Source organism: Pteronotus mesoamericanus, unplaced genomic scaffold (genome assembly GCF_021234165.1).
Source record: "Pteronotus mesoamericanus isolate MK-2021 breed Mesoamerican mustached bat unplaced genomic scaffold, CSHL_Meso_final contig_27, whole genome shotgun sequence".
Classification (NCBI taxonomy): domain Eukaryota; kingdom Metazoa; phylum Chordata; class Mammalia; order Chiroptera; family Mormoopidae; genus Pteronotus; species Pteronotus mesoamericanus.
Window position 1 is genome coordinate 23,910,890 of NW_026555115.1, and position 23,656 is coordinate 23,934,545.

The following is a 23,656-nucleotide window of genomic DNA, read 5'->3' on the forward strand; positions in this document are numbered from 1 at the left end:
TGGCCCCAAGTTGGCAGGAGAAAAAGACAAATATACCCTTAACTATAAAGTAAAGCAACAGGTGACAAGTGTCTCAGAATCTTCCAAGAACTTATTCCCCTACTACCCACTCTTACTTTATATCCCTAAAGGCACAGAGGAGGTGGGCTATGATCCATCCTATCCTGCACCATTTGGTCATATCTTTTCATATAGCCTGAATGTGCAACCAACAACACACACACACACACACACACACACACACACATGCAAATAGACAGCAAAATAACCACCTGAGCAAAGTTCAAAATGTAAAGGAATGTAACTGGAAAATGTAACTGGAAAGTCAAAGTTATGGTCATCTCTAGGTCATCACCAACCACATATCCTCTCATTCTTTCAGCCCAGGGCTCAGCCTGCAGCCACAGTGAAACATAGTCACTCAGGAGAGAACCAAGGGAAAATTTGCTCCATTTCATTTGGCTGGCTAGTAATCATTGAGCTTCCCTGAACCTGAGGACAGAGCAGTGATTCACAACAGTGAAGCAGCAGAGGCAGTGCCTGGTGCAGGGGGAGGGGTTATCACACACCCCTGGGGAGAATAGCTTCCCTCTGTGGCTTCAGACTTCTCTTCAAAGCTCAATTCTTGATTTTTTTTTCCATTAGGAATCATTGAAAATTATTCGGGGCAAGTTCATGTGGAAGGTAGCATCAATGACACTCTGCATGGTCTCAGTAGGTGCCACATGACTGAAGAGTAAATCATGACTGAAATAGTGCAGGGAGAAGGCAGGGAAGCCAATGCCTAGGGAGCAGCTATGCTGGGCTGGGCATGGTGCCAGGCATTACCATATACATTATCCCATCCGACTCTCATAACAACCCTGGGCAGCAGCTTGGGCTATTTTTTTTTTAAGCAGGAAAAGAACTCAACAGATTATGATTCTATTTGCTGAGAAAAGTTTCTTATTTTCTATCATCACCCAAGGTGACAATCCTGAAGAGAAAAGAGCCTCCTATAAACATACAGGGAGAATGAATTGCAAAAAAGCAAAAATTGTTATGCAATTGTTGAGCTATAAAGGGGCTTAAGTATCATTTAATGCAGCGTTTCAAAGGAGGAAGAATAGCAGGCACATTTGGTTGGGGTGGGTGGAGGCCTTTATCGAACTACCCTGGAAATGCTGACATGACCCCTGCAAGCGTATTCTCTACCACCACTATCATGAGCACACATACGCCCTGCCATCCCACTTCTCCCATTGAAAGACACTTTCACAAAGAGGGAGTATTGTGCATGAGAATAGTGCAAGTGGAAGCAGAAGAAAAGTCAAAAGTCACTGAAGCTAACCCAAATTCTTCATCTTTGTTTTATTGGGAATATAATTGGGTGACAGAAGTCAAAGATGTACGCAAGGTCTCCCACTGGTGACACCCCAGGACAAACCTGAACCGCCACTCACACAGCTCCATTTCGGCACGAACATGGCACCCATGGGTGAAAAGGATTTTTCATGCAAGAATGAATATGAAGGAAGGCATTTAAAATTAGGTTCTTAAAGGGAGCTTTCCCACAGGTGGTATGGTGAGGCCAACGTCCCACAGGCAAATGAGAGGTCCTCCTCTGGGTAGGTGGCTTGGTCATAGAGGAGGTGGGTACCTAAATATCCTCCCCAGCATTGTGATAAAGATCTTGTGTGGGCATGTCCCAAGAACAGGTTTCCACAGGAAACAAACACAACATGATGCATAAACTAATAATAAGCACAATTCTAATACTGGAAGCCCCACTGGGTAGCTTTGTCCACTCTTGGGGATTCTCCCATAGGAAGTGGGAATATACTCCTTCCTAGAATGGCTTTGGAGAAGACTAGGGTATGGGTATCCTGGGTAGACATCAGTATAGCTTCTTTTTTTCAGAATCAAAGTAGACAAAGGCTTCTCCATCAGTTAAGTCTAGTTAGCACTTCTCCTCCTCAACAAAGACTGGAAGATTGTAGGCCTTCCCCGGATTGGACGGCAGGTGGTACGGTAGATTCGGTATTTTCTGATACTTATCATTGACATCAGCACATAGATGGGCATAATAAGGTCACATGGCTGTGACCAGGAAGGCAAGGCTGCGTTTCCTACAATGCATGGGGAGGTAGACAGTTTTCTATGTCAGGGTCTCTTCCAGTTGTACCAGTCTAAGGTGTCTTAGGTACCCAGGAAAGGGGAGGAGACAAGGGAGGATCCTCAACTGACTAGCACCCAGCCTTCCCTTTTCCAAGGAGACATCTACAATGAGTCTACTTAATGATCCTAAATACCACAAACTGCCCCCTAATGAGAAAGAGGCCTCTCTTCTCTTTGGGAATGGGATGTGATTACAGAGCAGACACTGTCATCACACAAGTTCCACTGCAGCTAAGGGGGCAGCTGGCTGTGAAATAGGGCTGCAAAGAGAGCCATAATCTGTGCCTGGCTAATGAGGAGCAACCTGGCCTGTGTTCTGTGAACACAGTGGAGGACAGGCCCATTAGTTATAGACCAGAGGGCACAGTGCTAAGGCAGTGGTGTCCATCTTCCAGCAAGATGTATTGTGTATTACTTGCATTACCTCTGTATTACCCAGCTCTCTCACAAGTTGTTCAGTAAGGTTCTCCTGTCATTTCTGAGCTGCAATATACTCCATTCTCTAAAAACTCCCCGATCACAGAGGCTGTGTCTAGGATAGCAGGATGCATACAGCAGACATAAATAATAATAAACAGCAGTTTATGACAGCTTGCTGCTCCAAGGCAAAAATTCTGGCCTACTTGTCTTTATCCAAATGCCTTGTTTTGGGCTGATGACAGATGCTCAACAGAAGTTTATTAAATGAATGGGTGCCCTGCTTTATGAGTTATCTGTGGAACAGAGCCCCTCCTCCCTAAATGCTTAATTGGGAGAGATAATAGCTCCCTCTCCACCACCCCCAAGATGAAGAATGTAGGGAGTCATCACAGAGGTCAGGGAAGGTGGTAAGTGGTGGCTTTGCTCTCCAGGGCCAGATGGCAAATGGGGAGCGCTGCCTATTATTCAAGCCCTGGGAAACAGGCTGTCACCCCACAGGGCCAAAGGGGGACTCTGCACACACCCCCTAACAAAAATAGAAGCTGGGTGATCACTAGACTCCTCTGACTGCCAAGAACTTGACAGATCTGAAATTAGAGACCTGCGACAAGCCTCCCACCAGAAAGGAGGCTCAGACATGGCTCATGCAGTAACTATTTCCTCATGCCTTGTTTAGATGTGGATCCACATACACAACGCTCACCCAAACCACCACCCTCCTCACCCCCTTTCAAAAACACCAAATATGTCAAGAGCTGAGGCACTTAGTTCTGCACACATAAATTAATCTCGAAGCAACTTAAAAGGACTGTTTTTCTCCTCTTCCCCACACCCAGCATATTTTCTGTGGAAGCTGGGTCAAGCTTGAGTGGCATTTTCACCACTGGCTCAATATCAAAATATTCCTGGGCTGCTCTCTTCCTAGCATGTTTTCACTCTCTCTGCTTTGTTTTTGATATTCTCTCCCCTCTCCTCACCTACCCCTCTGTATACCACACATACACATACACAAGTACGTGCATGCGCACGCACACACTTTTTAAGGTATGAGCACATCATAGTACACGGAACCTAAACTTAAGAGTATTGGATTCTAAGATCATGTACTTGGATGGGGAAAAAAATATGCCTTTATTTTCACTACCCTCTAACTAACATACAGCATTCACTTCAATTACGAAAGCAAGCAACAAACTACATTACTGTTAGCAACACTTGTGTCTCTGACATCAGTAGAAATATACACATTTTCATATCACATCAGGGTTGTCGCCTTAAAATATCATTTTTTTTTTTTTTGCTCATCGCTACTTTGAAATTATGGTAGTTGTGAGACTTTAAGTAGATTTTATTATTTAACATGTTCCTGACCTGGTTTCTCATCACTTGGTGAATAGTGACAGGATTCTGTATTCCAAGTGGCCCTCCCCAGAGCAGGCTGGGGTCAGACCCAGGCTGCCAGGTCACTGCTCAAGGAGCCCGCAGGAAGGTCAGGGAAAACCCTGCAACTCCTAAGGTTATGCAAGAAACCCCTTTACAAGTCCCTTACAAAGTCTGGCTTAAATGACGTTCTAAAGTCCTATTGTAGAAAGCGGTTATGCATTCTATTAAAAGTGCATATATTGATTTTCTTCTGATTATAAGTTATAAAAAATTGGAAAATACATAAAATTTACACAGAGAAATTAAAATTAACCATAAGCTTGGTTCCTAGAAATCAAAACTATTAACATTGTGGTGAATTTTCTTCCAACTATACCTATGCTGGCACTTTCACATAAATTAGGATCATCATTATATGGAATTTTATATCCTGATTTTATCACTTAAAAATATCTGGAGGCATTTTCAACATGAGCTCTGAAAAGACACAAAACCATTATATTAGACACTGTCTGTAAAATTCACAGGTCACTGAGAGATGTAGAGTAGTATTGTGCATTCGAGTTAAAATTATTTCCAGAAAAGCGTTAGGAAGAGAGGCATTTCATTCACCCTAAAGCACATATAGTAGTAAAGTCTCTTCTTTAGCTTGAAAAGAACCTAGAGAAGATACATTTGTGTCCTTGGCAAAGAGGCACTATATGGTACCTTTTTCTTTTTCACTTTCTCATATCTCCCCTGATGAGGGGAAGGCTATGAAAATTCACTGCTGGAAAAATGGGGCCTTCCTAAAGTGCTGATACTCTGAGGAAAAACCTTCAAAAAGAAGTGGGATGCCAAAAAGAGTCCTGCACTTCAAAATAAAAAAAAAAAAAAAGCAACGGGATTCATACATCAAGTCTGCCGCTGGAGCCCCAAGATCAAGAAGTTCCCCATTTCCCTGCACTTCAGCAGAGTCGCCGCCATGCACCTCAAAGGGTGGAAAAGCCATGCAGATTAAATAAGGCTCTGCATGTGAAATGCTTCTCAGCCATCAAGTACACTGCATAGCCATAATCACAAAGTCATGTTACTGTGGCTGGTAACAGAGTTGTTATTTTTGTTGGTCAGCCAGTTTGAATCATTCACTACATGTCCTGAGACGGGCAGCGTCCAGCACTGGGGAAAAGCATGGACTCTGGGGCTGCATTGAACTTTCCTGTTAGGCCAAGTTATTTAGCCTTTCAGTTTCTTCATCGGTGAAATAGGATAATGATAATACACCTACCTTATAGGACTAGAGAGGATGAAAATGAGCTAATTTACACTTGATCCTTAGAACAGTACCGGGGGCACAATGAACACTACATAAAGAGAGCTTTAAGAAGTCAGTGATCAATGACCAGATATAAGATTGAAATAAATGCATACCAGCTAACACCAGTAAGCATTTAAAAAACAAACAAAAAAAGCTTTCCACATAAGTATTATGACAAAAGTATTGTCATTAATCAGAAAGCTGGACTAGCAGCCTCAATCAGTTTCTCTAAAAAGCCGTGCCCTCTTCCCTGAACCCCAGTCCCAGGTGGGTGTGCTCCCCTCCTACCTTCTCCGCATCCTGCTCAAAAAGCCGCAGCTGGAAGCACTGATCCAGCTTGAGCTTGCGCACATGCCACATCTGGTGCAGGTGCTGCCGGGTGGAATGCAGCTTGTCTAGCAGGCTTGTGATCTTGGGCACCAGGCTCTGGAAGTCAGCACTGCCAGGGATGCAATTGCGCCCTGAGAAGCCATCACTGCAGCGGATGCACTGCAGTAGCCGCTGCCCCTCCCGGTCCAGCTCCTCCACGGGGGCCTTCAGCACCTTCTTCTTGAGCTGTGTGTGCTCATCGATGAGCCGCCGAGAGCCCTCCACATCCACAGGGAACTCCTTCCTGGCCAGCATCTCCTGCAGGTCCTCCAGGCGTGAGAGCAGGTGCACAGCGCTGTTGAAGAACTCCTCCAGGGAGAGCCGCAGCTCAATCCATTCCTCGTGATTGTAGTCCAATGAGCCATCGAACTCCTCGGTCAGCTGGGAGGGGTCCACCAGCTTTGTGAGGCCCTCCACAGACACCATGCTCGTCTGGAGGGCAAACACAGAGAGGGGGACTCAGTGAGGTGGAGGGAGTGAGCAGAAGACCAGGGCAGCAGTAGATGAGAGGAGAGAAAGTCAAGGGGAAAGGACAAGAGAAGTCCACATAATAATGATCAGAGCCTGCCTGGGGGGGCACGTGACCCACTGGGCATTAGCCACAGATCTGCCAGGGTAAGCAGTTTCAGTAGATTGGCTGGCTGGCTCAAAAAGCCTCTCCACCTGCCCATTTGTCATTTCAGGAAGGGCTGCCTTTAAGTCTCTGCTGCCTTCACCTTCCTCCTCCCCACTCCCCAGTCCACTGCAATGGGGCTTCAGATGCTAGAAGCAGGAGAAGCTGGAAGAAAAACAGACCCAGTGCGTGGAGATCTAGTTATCCGCAGCTTAAGAACCCATGCAGGTCCATGACCCAGGACATCATCACAGTTGCATTAAGCGATGTGTGTCAATACTTGTGCTGCAAGGATCTGAGTCTATTCCTGCCTCAGGCTGGGCAGTCCTGCCACACCAAGGCTCTCCCTGGTAGCAGATACCCTTCTCTGATTTAGTTGGCCTGGATTGGAGCATAGGCGCGCATAGGTTTAAAAGCTCCCCAGGTGATTCTAATGTGCAGCCAATGCTACAAACCTCTGCTCGTCTAGATCCTTGCCACTCAAAGTGTGGCCCTAGGGCCAGCAGCATTAAAAGCACCTGGGAGCTTGTTAGAACTGCAGCACCTCAGAACTCTCCCAAATATGCTGAATCAGAATCTACATTTAATGAGATCCCCAGGGGACTCTGTGCATTAAACTTGGAGCAGCCCTGTTCCAGGGCACTTTTCCCTTAAAGTCTGGCTCCAAGTTTACCACGTCCTGGGAGTCTCCCATGATTATATTCACCAATTATTCATTAACTATCCATACTCTCAGGCTGCATGTGGTATTTCATTGGTTGTTTGTAAGGCACTGCTTTATAAATACTCTTCTGAGTGGGAGGCCCCAGCTCTCTCTCCTATACTTCTTGTTTAGGAGGCTCAACTTGGGGTGAAGGGAGATGGGAAGGGCTAAGCAGCTACACTGAAGAAAAGTTTCAGGACTTGTTAGAAAGATTACTTTTGATCTTTTCATGTTATAAATATATAGGCTTGTAATCAGTGCCTCTGTACAAATAAACCAAAACTACAAAAATACAGGACTCCTAATGTTGGGTAGGGGTATAACTGTTTTTATACCAAGTCAATTTTTTGTGCTATTTAAACAGAATGAGAATTGCTTTGCTCAGGTGGTCAGGTGGTTATGCTTAGCCCCAGACCCCTGGGGCCACCGCAGCGCAAGAGGGGCTCCTGGCCCTGCGGGGAAAGGGGCTGGAATGGGAAGTTGCTACAAGTTTAAGAGCATCTCTGCCTTTCCAACATGCACACATATACAAGAGTCATCCCCTTGCAGATGAGGACTAGAGTTCTGAGAAAAGGGAAAAGCTCAAATTTAGCTGGAAGAAAGTTTCCTAAATCATTGATTTAATCTGATATGTTATCATTAAAAATTCTCAGGGGACACATTGCTGTGTGGGATAATTAGTTTTAAAAAAATATGCTCCCTGAGTATAAAAGAATATAGAAAATATGAAGAAAATAAAAATCACCTATTATACAGCCACTTCTAATGATCTACTAACGTTTTCACATGTCTCTCAGTCTTCCTCATATATACACTTAAAAAAAACCTTTAGATTATATGCCCATACTATCTTATAACCTGCCATTTTAAAATAATATTTCATAAACACTTTTCAGACACTATTTTTCTAAATATGATTTTTATTGAGATATAATTAACATATTAACTAAATATGATTTTAATGACTGTAGAATTTGTGTATTAATGTCACTAAAATTAATGGATAGAATACAAACTATATATGTCTGCGTGTATATGTATATATGTATATGTATATTACTGCAAATAACACTATGACGAATGAACATCCTTGTATGTAGACCTTTATTTGTTTATGATTATAATTAGACTTTAAAAAGGTTTTCTTTTGTTTTTATATTAAAACTTTTTTCCAAGAAGAATTACTAGATCAATGGTTATAAACTCTTTTTAAGGCATTTGACCCAAATTACAAAGTTTCCCCAAGAAACAATTGTCCTAATTTATGCATTCACAGAATTGCCTACTAACACTGAGCATTCGGGACAACTTCTTGATCCTCTTATTCCTCCCCAGGTACTAAATGGTAAGACCACAGTAGCCAAGGAATCCTGAGGTACTAGCCACCAGCATGCACACAGTCAGGCAGATGGAGAAGCACAAGTAAGAAATGTGTGGGTGGTGGAAGGAAAGGGGGTGCTAAGAGAGCAGTTTGGCTCACCTCAAAGATGAATTTGGAGCTGCCAAAGTTGGTCTTCTGTTTCTGCCAGAAGTTGTCGGGTTTAATGATGAGGGCCACATGGATCTCGGCTGGAAAAGCTTCCTGTAGCGTCTTGAGGAGGGGCTTGATGAGGTCCCACTTTGAGCCCCGCATGTCGATGATGACGGTGAAGCCACGTTTGCACACGTCCTCACTGTGGGGAGGTCAGAGGTCAGGCATGGTTACTCTGGGCAGCTGGGACTTTAAAGTACAAAGTGAAAAAGCATCAGGAAATCTACATTCCTTTTAATCTGGACCACCCTACCAACTTCACACCAGGTCTCCTGGCTGTCTTCCAATCCAACTCTAAAATGCACTGCTTCAGAAAACCTTTCTAGACTAACTCCATCTGTCTGAGGGCATTCTGCCTTTTTCTAGCACCTAGCAAATAATTCAGCCTTCCCTATAGTTATTTGCGTATGTTGGGGTGTTTACTGTTTGGGTATTCACAATTATGTTTGATTTTACATTTAGTTTTTGTCTCTCTTGCTGCTGTGAGGAATCATGTTTCCCCCATTTGAATCAAGCTCTCTAAAGACAGGGACTCTGTCGCCCTTAAATCTGAGATGGAAAGTGGTTGGCATGAGTGCTGTGCTTCCCCATTCCCATAACAATGGCAGTCACTGGTACACTTTGCCACTCACTGGGCCAAAGAAGCTTTTTTAATAAAAAGTTCTATGCTGATCTCTCAATTTATAAGAGATGACACACAAAGTATTAATAATACATATTTGCCACTACTGTATTTAAGATGTATTACTTATAGTTTGAAATGTTTGTCAACTTATAAAAAAATCAGGTGGTTGAGTCATGCTGATTACTCATAGCCAGGTGGAGCAGATTAGAAAGGTGGATACAGTCTGTTGTCTAATGTACTTCCATTATGAGAGGGTATAAAAAAGGCATATTTCAGTAAGTTAAGAGAGGGGCAGGCTAAGTGAATCAAAATGTTGCTATGTAACTTATTAAGTAGCAAAGTTTATTCAAACACTTTGACTTTAACTGTAACTCATAAGATTCAAAAGAAAAAAATGAAGGTCAAAATAGTTACAGCATCTCAGTTTGGAAGAAAGTTTGTTTTGGTAGTTAGGGGGCCTTCTCTTCTTCTTGGCTTATTTAACATATTCATTTATTTTATAACTCAAAATATACTGTGGTTAATTCACATTTTTATATAAACACCAGTGCAGTATTTTCTTAGGATCTTTCACTAATTTCCCATTCCCCAGATTATACTTGCCTAAACCATTGTGCCTGCTACATGGCCCACAGATGTGCACCACCACATAACAATCTCTTACAGCTACCGGAGGGAAGGCCACAGTTGGAAGGATTAAGCCACAAATGGAAATAAAATCTCTTTCCAGGCTTCATTCTCAGATCTCAACAGTGAGGAAAATGTCACAGCCTGGTGAGGAGACCACAGTTCCTGCGATTGCGTGATTGTCTCAAGCATAAGGCAGCTGATGCAGGACTCCCAGATAGACAGGGAAACTGCGCAGGCAAAAACTCTTTCCATTTCTTCTTGTTGAAACAAAGGACTAGATTCAGCGTAGGAAGAAGGCTGAATCTTTGTTTCTCCCAAATCTGAGTCATCAAGTGGCCAGAGTCATCCATAAATAATTTTTGTCTGACCTATTGTATGAAAGCAATGTGTCATTTTTTTTGTTCTTTTTTTCTTTTTATTTATTTATTTTTAGAGAGACAGGGGAAGGGAGGGGGAGAGGAAGAGAAACATCAATGTGTGGTTGCCTGTCACGTGCCCCCCACTGGGGACCTGGCCCACAAGCCAGGCATGTGCCCTGAATCGGAATTGAACTGGCAACCTTTTGGTTCACAGGCCCGTGTTCAATCCACTGAGGGCTCATTTTCTTAAATTATGGAATTTCTTTCACATTATAAAAGAGACACCTGCTAATTATAGAAAAGTTCAAAAGATCCATGAAAGATGTGCTAATGGTAGGTATTTATGATACTCTGTCCTATTTCCTTCCAATATTTTTTGTGCATGTAATTTTCATACCATACGGTGTTCTACTTCTCACTGTAACACAGAGTTTTCTCTCATGTCTAAAATTTCTTTGAAACTGTTACATTTAATGACACATAGTCCACCCATCTTATATGTACACCATAAATTATTCAACAGTTCTCATTACTGCTTTGCAGGACATATCAACTTATTGTATTCTCATCAGCACTGAAATCTTTGTCCATTTTCTAGGCAAAATAGTGCATTACATTTAAATTTGTATTTCGCTGATTATTAGTTGTAGTTTATTGGCCCAGGAGTATTTCTTCTGTGACTTACCTAAGCAGTTCTTTTATCCACTTTTCTACTGGGATTTAATGGCTTTTCTCTTTGAGCTTAGTTTTGTTCAGCCTGACTCATAATTGTTGCATGCCCACTTAAGTCAGGCACTGCAAGGTAACTGTAGGTTTTACCTTTCCTTTGATATGACCAACTTCCTTGTGTACCTGCTTCTCAGGCTCTATCCCTGTTACCATGATTGTGCTAACATGAGAAATCTCCATCCCTAGCAACAAATAGTCAGTGTTGCTACCAAGAGCTGGAGTTGGACTATCCCACCATCTAAATGTGGTGGTCAGTACACAAGTACATTAGAAATCGGGTACTAATATTCTCTAGTAAGTTCTTACTAACACAGGGGATGGGGAAAGAAGCCCGGGGGCTGGGAGCTAATCTGAATGGCATCTTTCTGTGAAACAGCCTAATCTCTCAAGGTGCTTTGTGCATTTGGTTTCAAATAAGCAGCATAGCTGGAGGAGGGAAAAGAACTTCTTACATGTGCTTATTCTATGCCAGGGACTGTAGCTAGCACTTGACATGTGGTATTTCTTTTTATCCTCCCAATACCTTATAAACATAGTATTGTAATCTCCATGTAAGAGATAGTGAAATTGAGGCACAGAATTTGCTGAAGGCCACATAACTAGCAGGAGGCTAGGCAAATAATCAAAACCGGGACTGTTCACTCGAAAGCCCACACTCAGGTCACTCTATGATTTTACATCCCACCACCATTGCCACTATGAGCGGTATCTTGGTCATTGGTAATGGGCATTAAAAGTCAGCAATGAGGGGATTAGGTTAGGGAGCTCATAGGAGATAAGAGAAATCATGGCAAAGAGTCCAAGTGAATGACCCCTATTCTGCAGTCTGCAAAATTACAGAATCATAAATGCAAAGGAGCATGGCATATTGAGAAAGTTCAAGCAATTCCCTTTGATTTACACACGTCGGTAAGGAAGAGACTGATGACAGTGATACATAGACAGCCCTATTCTGGGCTCTAACCCTCTTCTTGTAGACCCTCCCACTCCCATCCCTCCCTGGGGCCAAGGAGACTTGCCCAGATAGAGTCTGTGCTGTACCTTGACCTCTCTTGTAGACCAAGCTTCTAGTACCTGAAACCCCAAAATTCTCTACCCAAAGGGCCCTTAGCCTACTCCCTGGGCCCATGTGTACCTGTTCCCCAGGTTTAGTCCTCTAAGGCAAGTAACACTACCAGTATGAGCACCAGAATGGCAAAGGGCCACTATTTGCAAAGGTATGGCTAGAACATAGGTATGTGAGCTGGGGAGTGCATGTGCATGCATGAGGTCCCCCCACCCTGGAAGTGGAAGACAGAGATGGGCAGCAGTGGGTAGAGAAAGGAGGTAGAGCATGGCCTGGGCACTGGTCTCCTTGTGCTGCTAAGCTCTGGCATGGAACTCAGAGGAGTCCAACAGGTCTAAATAAGAAGTTGCTCCCCTCTGCCACAGTGAAGATACATTTGTCAAGGTAGAAGGATAGAACGTGTTTTACTTAACAGTTTGTTAGCTTGATATATTAATTTTCAATATTTAGACACAGGGTATGGGGGTTTCCATTTGTACCTTTGCCCTGAACACCAGAGAAGAGGCAGAAATGGAAGCAGGTGTCATGTCAGGATGGCAAGAGTGCTGGATTTGTCCTGAGAACAATGGGAACCACTGAAGGGTGCCATTCAGGGAAGGAACACGATCAGGTGATTTGGATAGATTACTCCTAGCTGTGCAGAGGGAGAGTATACTGGGGTCAGCCAGAGGGAGTGGCAATAGCCACCTCCTTTGGATCTTTGTTAAAATGCTTCGTAAGTGAAGCTACAGCTGTTACACAGCACTACCCACTTCCCTTCCCTGATTTATTTTTTTCTTAGCATTTATTACCATCCGGATCATGTGTTTTTATTTATTTATTTATTTATTGTCCATCTTTCCTCACTAGAAAATAAACTCAATGTGGGCAGGGATTTTTGTGTTCATTCACTGCTGAATTCCCAGTGGCTAACACAGTGCCTGGTACATGCTAAAACTCAAAATACACTGAGGTATTCAAGGTAGCAGTTAAAGGTATGGAATCTAGAACCACCCTTCCTTGGTCTAAACCTAGCTCCATTATTGACTTATTGAGAAAACTTAAGCAAGTCACTTTTAAACTCTATGCCTCAGTTCCTGCACTGTAAAATGTAACAGTAACTACATTATAGGGTTATTTTAAAGGTTAAGTTTGTTAATACACATAAAGCACTTATGATGGTGCCAGATACATAGTCTAGACTAAGTCTTAGCAGCTAGAGGAGATCCTGTTGGTGTCCCACCCAGGGCTCCTCCATGGACCACTGTGCCCAGCCCTCAGATCCAACAGTGTTGCAGCTATCAGCTAACACCTGCGACCATCTTTGGATACTTGCCATTGGCTGATGGGTTCCATTTTTCCAAGAGGAACCGGAGGTTATAATGCACCCCAGGGAGGACAGTGCCTCTCTGATATAGCAGCGCCAAAGCCCGGAATCTTCACCTTAGTGCAGAGTAACTCTGATGTGTGATTTAAGCTCCAGAGCCTCTCCATTCTCCCAGTTAGTCTCTGACTAGACTGAGATCACCTCCTTGCCCGGTGCTTCCCTTTTCCTACCCTGTTCCTCCAGCTCCCTACTACTTTACAAGCTTTTCCTGAAGACTCATTCCCTTACTAAGTCATTTGCACCTGAAGCCCTGTCTCAAAAATCACAGCCTACGACAGTTATTTTCATTATTGTATTATGAGTAATAATGTAAATATAAATAACATTTCATACATATATGAAATTCTGAAGGCAATTTGATGTACCATTTGGAGATCTAAAAAGAAATCTGGGTTGTAAATCTTGACCTGAGAGTCATACTGTGCCTAGCACCTAGTAGGTGTTCAGTATCATTTACCAAATAAATAAACCCCATGAATGGTAGTAGTAGATGTATACAGAGGAGGGAGAGATCACCCTTTGAAAACGAGTAAGATGAAGAGAATGATCTTCTGAGTCAAGAACAGAACATTGATGGAACATCAATGTTTAGGATATGGGAGAAGAAAATAGATGAGCCAGAGGGTGGTGGGGGGAATGCAGAGTCGTTAGACAAAACCAGGAGCGGAGCACAGTTAAAGAAATCAGGGAGGAGGGGGCTTCAAGGAGGAACAGGTGTCAAATACTACAGAGAGGTAGGTCATTAACTGAGATCAGAACTATTACTACATTTAGTGACTAAGAGGCCTTGGTCCCATTGATCAGGGCGGTTTCAGTGGGGCGCTGGAGCAGGCACTGGGTGGGAGCCGGGAAGCAGTCCTCCTCGTTGATCTCTGGGATGACTGGAGGAAGTGTCGTCAGAGGGTTTTTGGTGCACTCCCATCCCCTGGCCCTGTCTCCCTGACTCCAGAAGTGACCAAGGTCTGCCCACTATTCTTTGGTGACCCCAAGTCTCACAGGGGCTCCCCAGCCTGCCTCTTTCCCAAGCCACCAGAAATCTTTTCTCACTCGGTGCACTCACACGCAGGGCAGTTTGAGCAAAGCAATTTACACTGGAATATAAATAATAGGTAGCCCTCGTCGCTTTAGAATATTTACCTTTTTAAAGATGTTTATTAGCCTAAATCAAATTTTCAGGAGCTAAATGTTTGCATTGTGTATTGTGAGAATGGGAACATAAAAAAGGGAAGCTTGGAGAAGGCCTTTAAATCCACTGAGAAGAGTAAAGGAGAGTGAGTGACCCTTCTTCCCATCTCCTGCCCCCTCCTTTAGAGGGAGAAGGCTGTCACTGATCCGTTGCCCTGCCCCACTATTTCCCATCTGGGGCTTGAGACCTGGGTCCCCTGCTCCCTTCTCATCCTTTGTGATAAATTCCAGTCCCTTCAAAATAAGCTGTGAACTGTTTCATAGACCCTCTGGGGCTCTCAGCCCAGAAAGTAAACATACTGAATGACGGGATGATTGATCATATATTTCTTGTACTCAGTTCTAGACCATTTGCTTTTTTGTTCATGACATGTCAGTGGGGCTGTTTGCACTCAGAGGGCCTGTGCTGTCTCAAAAAAGAATTGTCATGACTTTATGCCAATGTTTTTAAAATTTTAGTGACTTTCACTTCTCATGTAGGACACATTTAAAATGATGATTTGAGGATTCCCTTTCAGATATTCTAATGAAAATCAGTCTGCGATGAGGCCCAGGAGTCTCCTCAGGCGATCCAAGGACAACACCTAGACCCTCTAACGTGTGGTTTGTGAGCGTTTAATGATGAAGACTCACTCTGTCTAAATCAGATTAGAATAAACATTAATAAATAGCAGGTAACACAAACACATCAGACAGAACAACAAAATATAGTCAGAAAAACATTTGCAAGGAGAACCAACAGCTGTGCTTTACAAGAGCCTGTCAAAGATGTTAAATTTCTTTCCCCACAGCCTTATGCTCTCTCTAATGGAGTCATTTATTGAAAACACAGGCTTGGGAGGGTTTCGAACCTTACAGTGCATTTCTCTTGTTCTTTTTGCAAAGGAGCTCCTCTTCTCTTGGCCTCAGGAGGCTTTTTCCCTTCAGGCCTGGTGGCTGCCCTCCCAGTCACAACGGTCTGTGCTCAGCCAGATGCCTGCTGGAGAGCTGCTTTCCTAGGCTTCCCTCACTACTTCTGATTTGCTAGGAAATTACTGTGGAGTTTATGCTTCTTATCAAACACCTGACTTGGCAGCCTCATCAAAAACCTCTGGATAAGTCATGATGTCTCTCTGGGTGCCTTGTGGTCCAACCCACATCTGATGCTTCCACTGAGCTGGGGACTCTCTGAGGGCTGCCTCAGGTCTGATTGGTCCAGGTTTGGGGCCTCCACAGTGGGTGGTGAGAGACCAATGAATAGGTGTCACCACTGACCCTCTGTACTCCTGGTGGCCCCTCATGCCTAGCGGAGATCACAATTTAGCAGCTGACTGTCAAACCCAAAGTAGTTTCATTAGACATGGTTGTGGTTTGCAATGCTTTCAAGTGTCTTTGGAGGAGGTTTAAACTCTCCATTCTTTCAACCTCTCACACATTCACACGACTGGTTTGCTTCTTGGCCTTTGAATTTGCCTCCTGTTTTAGCTGATATTATTGCCCCATCCCTGTTTCACACATTAGAATTCCCAATTAGTTTAGTGAGTAAGGATTAAGATGCCAGTGCCTCAAGCCTCAAGCCAAGTGGAGCTCTAGGGCCTGGACAGCAGCACAGAGCACCAACCAGTGACAACACCAGGCCAGGACTTCAACCTGGGTTATAGGCCTGGCCTCAGGGAGCTAAATGCTACTTCATTCCAATACCTACTCTTTCAGTTCCTCCCCAGGTCCCTGACCAAGTGAAGCTCAGACTGTCCCTGGAGATTCCAACCAGCCACATCAGTGAATCACTCAGGATACCTCCCACTATTGTCTGTCCAAAGGGTTGGATATAACTGTGACCTTCTCCCCAGGGTCTTCCCTGGTCTCCAGTCAGAGTGTTCTCCCCTCACTAAAACACACAACATATTGTCCACACCTCTTTTAATTTTTTATTAGTTTCAATTTTGTCTTAGAGTTGGCCCTCTCATCCCTCTACACCTTTATGCTTTTACACCCCGAACCCATTTTTGCCAAGATCACTTGTCACATTTCAAAGATCAACTCACAGGCTTCTTCCTCCAAGAAGCCTTCTCCTACTGATAGTTTCCCTCTCCATCCTGTTCACTCCCCAATGAGATAAGGGCTCTTCCCATGCACTGTCATCACCTTGGGCTTCTTCTGCATGGCAGTTGTCCATGTGGGTGATTACAACCAGGCTCTGGCTGATGAATTTTTGTATTCCTTATAGAGGTTTATATGACTTAAAAATGAGAACCTAGTTATGAAGGTGCTGCACAAATAATATTGTGCCATATAAATATACCATATTACCCATTAATTCATTCATTCAACAAATATTTACTGAGTAATTACTTTGTGCCTGGCCCACTGCTAGGTACTAGGGATAGAAATGTGAACAAGACAGAAAAGGGAAGGTTATATTCTAGTGGGAGAGATGGCTATAAGACAGTAGCTAGATAAATGGAACAAAAGCAAATTGTGTTGTCTTAAGGACTTATCAGATCATCAGAACAGGCTGCTGTGAGGAGCTGACAATTTAAGCAGAGATAAAAACTATGAGAAGGAGCTAGCTAAGGGAACAAAAAAGAATAATGCAGGCAGAGGGGAAAGCTTGTGCAAAGGCCTTGAGGTAGAAAAGAGCCTGTGCGCTGGCTTCTCTTCCATCTCGGCTTCCTCAGGGAGGAAGCCAAGAGGGTGAAGTTCAGTAAGGAAGCAGGAGTCCAGCAGCCAGATCTGAGCTGGAGCTCTACATCTTGAGGAGCTGAAAAACTCACGCTGGAGAGAAATATAAAATGAGAGTCAAACTACTGAAACTGAGAGCATCTGTTTTTGATAAAAACATGACATACACATATATTATGACAAAATCTAATTTTATTGAGCACATGTGAATCTATTTTTGCTAAGTGTTTTATATGCAATATCTTATTTACTCCACATGTGAAACTCACAAGTAGCTGCTATTATTATCACACCCTATAGTAAGGAAACTAGGGCTCAAAGAGGTTGCGTAACTTGCTTATAGCCACCAGGAAGAGGTAAAATCAGTATTTGAATCTGATCTGTTTTATTCCACTACCTGTCATGCTGCCCTGACTCAGAGAGACACAGAATGCTTGAACTTGAAGAAACTTTAGTGCTTACTCTTGGTAATCCCTCATTTTACTGCTGAGGGCAGCAAGTTCCAGAGGAAAAGAAATGACTTGCTCAGGGTCACACAGTTGGCTGGATGTTTTGGCCATTTGGGCCAGATATCCAGGTGTCAATGTCTCTGCTTTGGGTTTTCTATTAAGCCACAAGAATTTTGAAACTGAGAGGAAGAAAAATCCTCCTACACATCAAGTAATCTGGTTTGGAAGCCCAGTGTATCCTGCATTAAGTACCAAAACCTCTTCCTCAGGAATGAGGACAATCCTGCTTCTGGTTTCCACTGTGCTCTGGCCTGAACCCATCTGCCCCCGCTCCGATGGTGCCACTGGAAATTTACCCTGCATCTATGAATATCTGGAAGATCCTCACTTGAAACAGCTGTTGGAAAAAAAATAGGTATAACATTGCTCCATCATGATGGCAGGTTGGGGAGTAGAGATCTGTAGTGAGCAACATCCCAGCAGACCAGGTGAGGAGGCAAGTTTGCTTAGTGTGGACTGCTGGGGGCAGTTGTTCAGTGCTGTTAGTTGTGGAGTATGTGGTATCAGCCATGCAGGGTGTCAGAATCATAGTGGCAGGGGGTGGGGTGGGGCAGGAATGGCCAGTGCTTGAGTTGTAATGAAGCAGAAGTAACCTTCAAATCAGACCTTCCAGTAAGTTGCCCAGGCAAGGTGACGAATTAAACACTGGGGTAGAGGGTTCAACTGAGGAGTAGGTGACAGAGCAGAAGGACAGGTAAGGGAAGGACTTCCTGTTTAATGAGGGCATCACATAGCACTGGCCCTGCACGTGCAAGCAGGACTATCAATGCAGGGGGATTTGGAGAGATGACTGAAGTTTTACCCAGGAGGCAGTGACAGCCTTTAATACCTGGAGACAGTTCACAGAGCAGAACAGAACACTCACTTCATGCTTTTCCCCAGAACTATGCTGTACCCCTGTCTTCCTGAAATACATTCAGAAGCCAAATTCTCTGTTCACAATTTAAGGAGAAAGAAAGGTCTTGGAGTTCTGAGGAGAAAATGATTCCCTTGATCCATTTGTGTTGGACCCATTCTCAGGCGGTGGAGAGTCTCCAACTATAGGATCTAGATTTTGTTTCCACTGTTGGCCCATCACTCTGATCTGTGCTAATCTGTTTTCTGCTCCTTTATTGCTATTCTAATAACAGCTCTCTGCTGAATACCCCACACTACACCACACCCACTTCCTTAAACAACCAGAAACCAGCAGGTGTTAAAGAAGTGTTACAGACACTTTGGCACCCACTTTAGCCTTTCTAATTGGTATAATCAGAAGTAGGAGGGAGCATTTCTCTGTAAGCATCTCTTATAGAGAAATGAGCCACTCTAAGGAACGCTCTGTCCTGAATGAGTATCTGCTGACACAGACAGTTCTCAAAATCATCCTTCACAATGCGAGGGCTCCTAGATGGCTGGATGTAAAAGGCAGGAGAGAGGAGCTCAGAGAGGTGGCAGGCTCCCCAGACTGTACATCTCTCAGCACCGTCCACCATTAGCTGGCTTTCTCTTACTATGTGATTCGGCTACCATCAAAGTCTCCTCAGGATCCATGTTCATCCATCCAGAGGTATTTTGTTTGTCCGTTTGTTCATTGCTTTTGTTCTGTTTTGTTTTTACAGGAAGACTTCTCTGTCCACTTTCCCAGGTCATGATTATTTCAAAGAATTTGTGTCTGTTCCACCCGTTTAACAACACACCTTTTGCCTCTGCACCACTCCCTGGTGATGCCAGGACTGGGGCAAAGGCCAAAGGTGAAGCTTTATTCTAAATCAAGGCCACTGGACAGTTGAGGAGGTTCCCAAAATGAGTTCCAGAAATGGTATGGATGACAAGCAAGGAGAAAGTATGCAGCCTTCCAAAGATGGCTGTCTCAGAGGGGCCAGCCTGGGTAAACTGCATAAACCCTGGTGTATTTGTTAATCAGCCAGGTTATCTTACAGTCTCAGAAGTTCTCAAACACAACTGCCATTCACCAAAGGAAGAGACCCACTTTCTAAATCAGACTGGCCTGGGGCAGGGCATTTGGAAGGAGCTACTCTAAGGTGAGAGAAAGAGAGCTTGGAAAACTCCTGGCGAAGAACCAGACCATTGCTCCTAGAAGTCTGGGGCTGGCTGGCCAGAGAGGGAAGGTGGCAGAGGGGCGGGTTCAGGGAAGATAGGATGGAAATTGACACATCCATTTCTGGACAGCAGCTTCCTGCCTTATTTCCCACCCTCCTTCACAGAACTGTTCATCCTTCCTTCTGGGACATTCAGAACATGAAGCAGAAATGAAATAGAAACCAAAGCAGCAGAAGGAAAGAGAGAACAAACTAGAAACCGAAACCACAACCTCCCCACATAGCCCTTCCTTTGCTCTCCCAGACAAACTTCCAGGGCCACGCTCCTCTGGCCTTTTCCACAGCCCCTTCGTCCCTCCTTCGTTCCCCGCCCCACCCCAGTTAGGCTGGGTGGAAAATAAGTCATCTTTTCACTTTAAAAAAAGTCGTTATAATCACTGCTGATATATCTGTGAGCAGCAAACCAAAGACTGAGTCCATATCCTGAAGATATGTCTAACCACAATGCCTCAGTCACCACAACTACAGGAGGCAGGGGCTTTTCCAAAATGGACCACGGAGAAGAGAGGGCTGCTGACCCAAGGGAGGCTGCAATGGTGTGGCCGAGTGCTGCCCCCTGCTTGGCCTGGAGCTGCAGCTGGCCTGGAGGTAGAGGGGTTACTCTTCTTTGCCCGCTCCAACCACTGTTGCTGTGATCATCACTTTTCTCCTCCTCTCACCGCACCTCAACCTCTCCCCACCCTTTCACAGGACCCCCTACTCTCCAGCTGGACTCCTGTTTCCTATCAGGAGAGGTGGAATCCTCATTTAAAAAACCAGGTGCTTCCTCCAGGAAATAGTCTCTGGTTAAAATTCACTTGAGCAAACCTTCATCCCACCCCTCTTCCTCCTTACCCTGAAGTAACAGTTGCTTTCCTGAAAGCCCAATGCTCTTTGCACAGGAACACAGAAACATGGCCAACAAACCCACAGTCACCCTTGAGGCACACCCCCTGGGCTCTGCCAATGCAGGAGCTCTGCTTCACACAGGGTAAGAGGCCCTTCCCCTGGAGCCAGCCTTCCTTCCTTCTGATACGTGGCAGGGTTGTCATGGCCATGGGCACTGACGAGGTACCAGTGATTTACATGGAGGAAAAAATCATGTGATGGCTCAAGCACTAGTGCAAACCTGAGAGCAGCAAAAGAGGTCATGGAGAGCCTGACAGAGGACACTCGAGGGAGGGGACATGTTTGTAACTTGAAACTAAACAGACAGGGCTGTAAGGGATCCTCCTCATTAGCCTGCAAGTTCATGGGCAGCCTGCAAAAAATGGAGGATCACTTGATCATTCTAATTTGGTGCAATCTAAGAACTACACAAGTGCTCTGTGTATGCACAGAATTAAATCTGAACTCATTTGCAGGCATCCTAATGGACTGCTCCATCATGATCAGGCCTGGGGGAGGGTGGGGAGAGGTTCTTCCCCTCCTCTACATCCAAAAGAGGGAGTTTCTCTTCAGCAAATGAGTTTGAAGCCTGAGCATCCTGTAAAGGAAAACAGCCTATGGTCTAGAGATGAGAACACATTCTCTTCCTCGGCAGGAAATAAGAGTGGAGTACATCGCAGCACAAGGTTCTGACCTAGCCTCAGGAATCAGGTCAAGAGGAGTTGTTGTGCAAAATCTGGCACATGAATTACTAGTGATGGGAACATGAAATTCCAGCTCAGGACAGCACAAAACAGTCTGAGAGATGAGAGGGAGAAAAACACATCAGTTTTAGGGTTTTTGGGTTGCTCTCAAAACCCAGGTTGGTCCTCTCCTGACCTAGAATGGGGGGTGGGGGGTGGTCGGGGAGAGGGAGGCTCTGAGAGAAAAGGAAAATTGGAGCAGGGCCATTAGGACACATTCTTGGATTACGTCAGTAAATTATCCAGAAAAACATTTGTCCTAGCTGAGTCACCACAGCTCTGACAAAGTGCTCCTGTCTGCATTCTGGGAGACATGGGGCTGGCTGCTATACCCACTCAATTTAGAAACGGTAACGCTCCTCCTCCTCAGTGACACAGAGTCCACTCCTGGCTCCATGGTATGCTCTTCCAAGTTCTCTGCCGCACAGCCAGTCCCCCCATCCGGGATGGGCACTCCCTGTAGGGAGAGCACCTTACAGAGGACAAAGGACATCGGGAAGGAGACCTGGGTCTGGTCTTAGTGACTTCATGTCTGGAAAAAGCCTGGCATTGGCCCCCAGGGGTCCTGGGGTTAGACACTGCCTTTCCCCCTTGGGGAGCTCCCCATCTCGTTGAATTCATCCAGGCTGCAAGGTGCTTCTCTGCAAACTCACCGTGAAAAAATACCCGCATCTCATCAGAATTTCTGCCCTCAAGAAATTCACTAGCTATCCAGGAAAGAGCCTTGTAGGCAATCAGAATTTGTAGGAGAGACTGGGCCCATCACTGCTCTACAATGATTTTCTAGATTCAAAAGTCTTTTCCAAATTTTCTTCAAATTGTTTTGTTCTACTTAGCTGATGCTAGACTTTTAAGAAGGACATTCTTAAGAAGTCTTTTTATCTAAGAAGACGTGAGATGGAGTGGAACAGATGGGGGCTGGGAGGATGTTCTTTTAGTCAAAGCTACAGTGGCAAACTGGCACAGAAGTGATCAGCAACAAGTGAGTGTATTCACCAAGGTTATACCCTCAGCAACAAAAAGTCCTGGTAGTAACGCATTTCATGTCCTTCCATGTTCAAAGAAAGAAGACTATCTGGAAGGGAAGGTTTGAAAAGACAAAGACTTTTATTTTCAATGTTTGTGGCTAGTGATAATAGTGAAGGAGATAGTAGATATTCCAAGAGATAAGTATTCTTGAAGCACTGTGACTTCAAATCTACCAAGACTGAAGACAAACCAACAGAAACAATTTAACTAAAAAAAAAAAAAAAAAAAATAGATGATTTTATAAAAGAAAGTTTAGACTTGATTTAGGCATTTGTTTTTCCCCCAAAATAGCATCATTATAAAATTTCCAGTCTCAACTGGAAATTATTACATACCCAAGCTATTTTCACAAATGTTATTTTATTGGATATTTACTACAATTCTCAGAGAAAGATGATATTAAACCAATTTTGTGGTTTAGAAAAAATAATTGTTGCTTAGTGGTTACTTAAGTTTCAGTGTTTCAGTAAAATTTTAAAAAGTAAAGCCTGGAAAATCCAAGGTCTAATGAGGAAAGAACAGACCATGACCATTTGAAGTTTCTGACAAAAATCTGTCTTCTTGGGCAGCTGAGCTAAGGCACTCCACCACTTGGTGGCAGCATACCTAACTTGCCAGGAGTATGTATAATAAAGGCAGTCTCTCTACAAAATCAGTGTCATAACATAAAATGTCAGTATCTAATACGTGCTAAAAACCTACAAACACCAGTGAAGGACACCTGAGAAGACATAACCAATAACAGGTGAACACAGAAATATAAAACATACTGAAAATGATCATATAATGGGGAAGGGAGTAACAGCCCCAAGTCTGGAACCCACCACGTGAAAAACACTTCATTCTTTCCTCATCATTGGCTGTCTCTCTGGCATCTATATTCAATAAGGCATCATACCTTATTTCCAACATCCCAGCAAAAATGAATCTGAACTAAGTTTAAATCACCCTAGCATGAATTCCAGAAAAAACTTGAATGTACTGACAATTATTTCACCTGACATGCTAAAGTTTACCTGATCTAAGTGGAAGCAGAAACATCAGCTTCCTAATAAACTTGCCATTGGAGAGCCACAGACTTCAAGAAATTAAAATGACTACACTTAAGCTTTAGAGGCTCATTCAGCATTGCTGCCCAGAAGACAAACTCCAAGGACACCTAACTTTCTTGGTGGAGGCAGATAAGGACCTCAGTTCAGGTGAGCACAGAGGAGGTTAAAACAACCTTGGACCAAGCCAGAAGCTGAAACACACCTAGAGGCAAAATTAAAAATTCCACAAGGTAAAAAACAATTAAGTCTTTCTAGATTTC

At 44.0% G+C, this 23,656-nt stretch overlaps 1 protein-coding gene across 3 annotated transcripts in view; it reads right to left on the reverse strand.

Moving 5' to 3' along the window:
- KALRN (kalirin RhoGEF kinase) overlaps window positions 1-23,656 on the reverse strand; it is a 721,333-nt gene that overhangs the window by 454,457 nt on the left and 243,220 nt on the right. For all 3 annotated transcript variants that reach the window (XM_054575198.1, XM_054575190.1, XM_054575189.1), the window contains exons 4-5: window positions 8,423-8,615; window positions 5,546-6,058 (exon numbers count right to left, since the gene is read on the reverse strand). In XM_054575198.1, coding sequence (XP_054431173.1) covers window positions 5,546-6,058; window positions 8,423-8,615 — 706 coding nt within the window. The remainder of the gene's footprint in view (window positions 1-5,545; window positions 6,059-8,422; window positions 8,616-23,656) is intronic.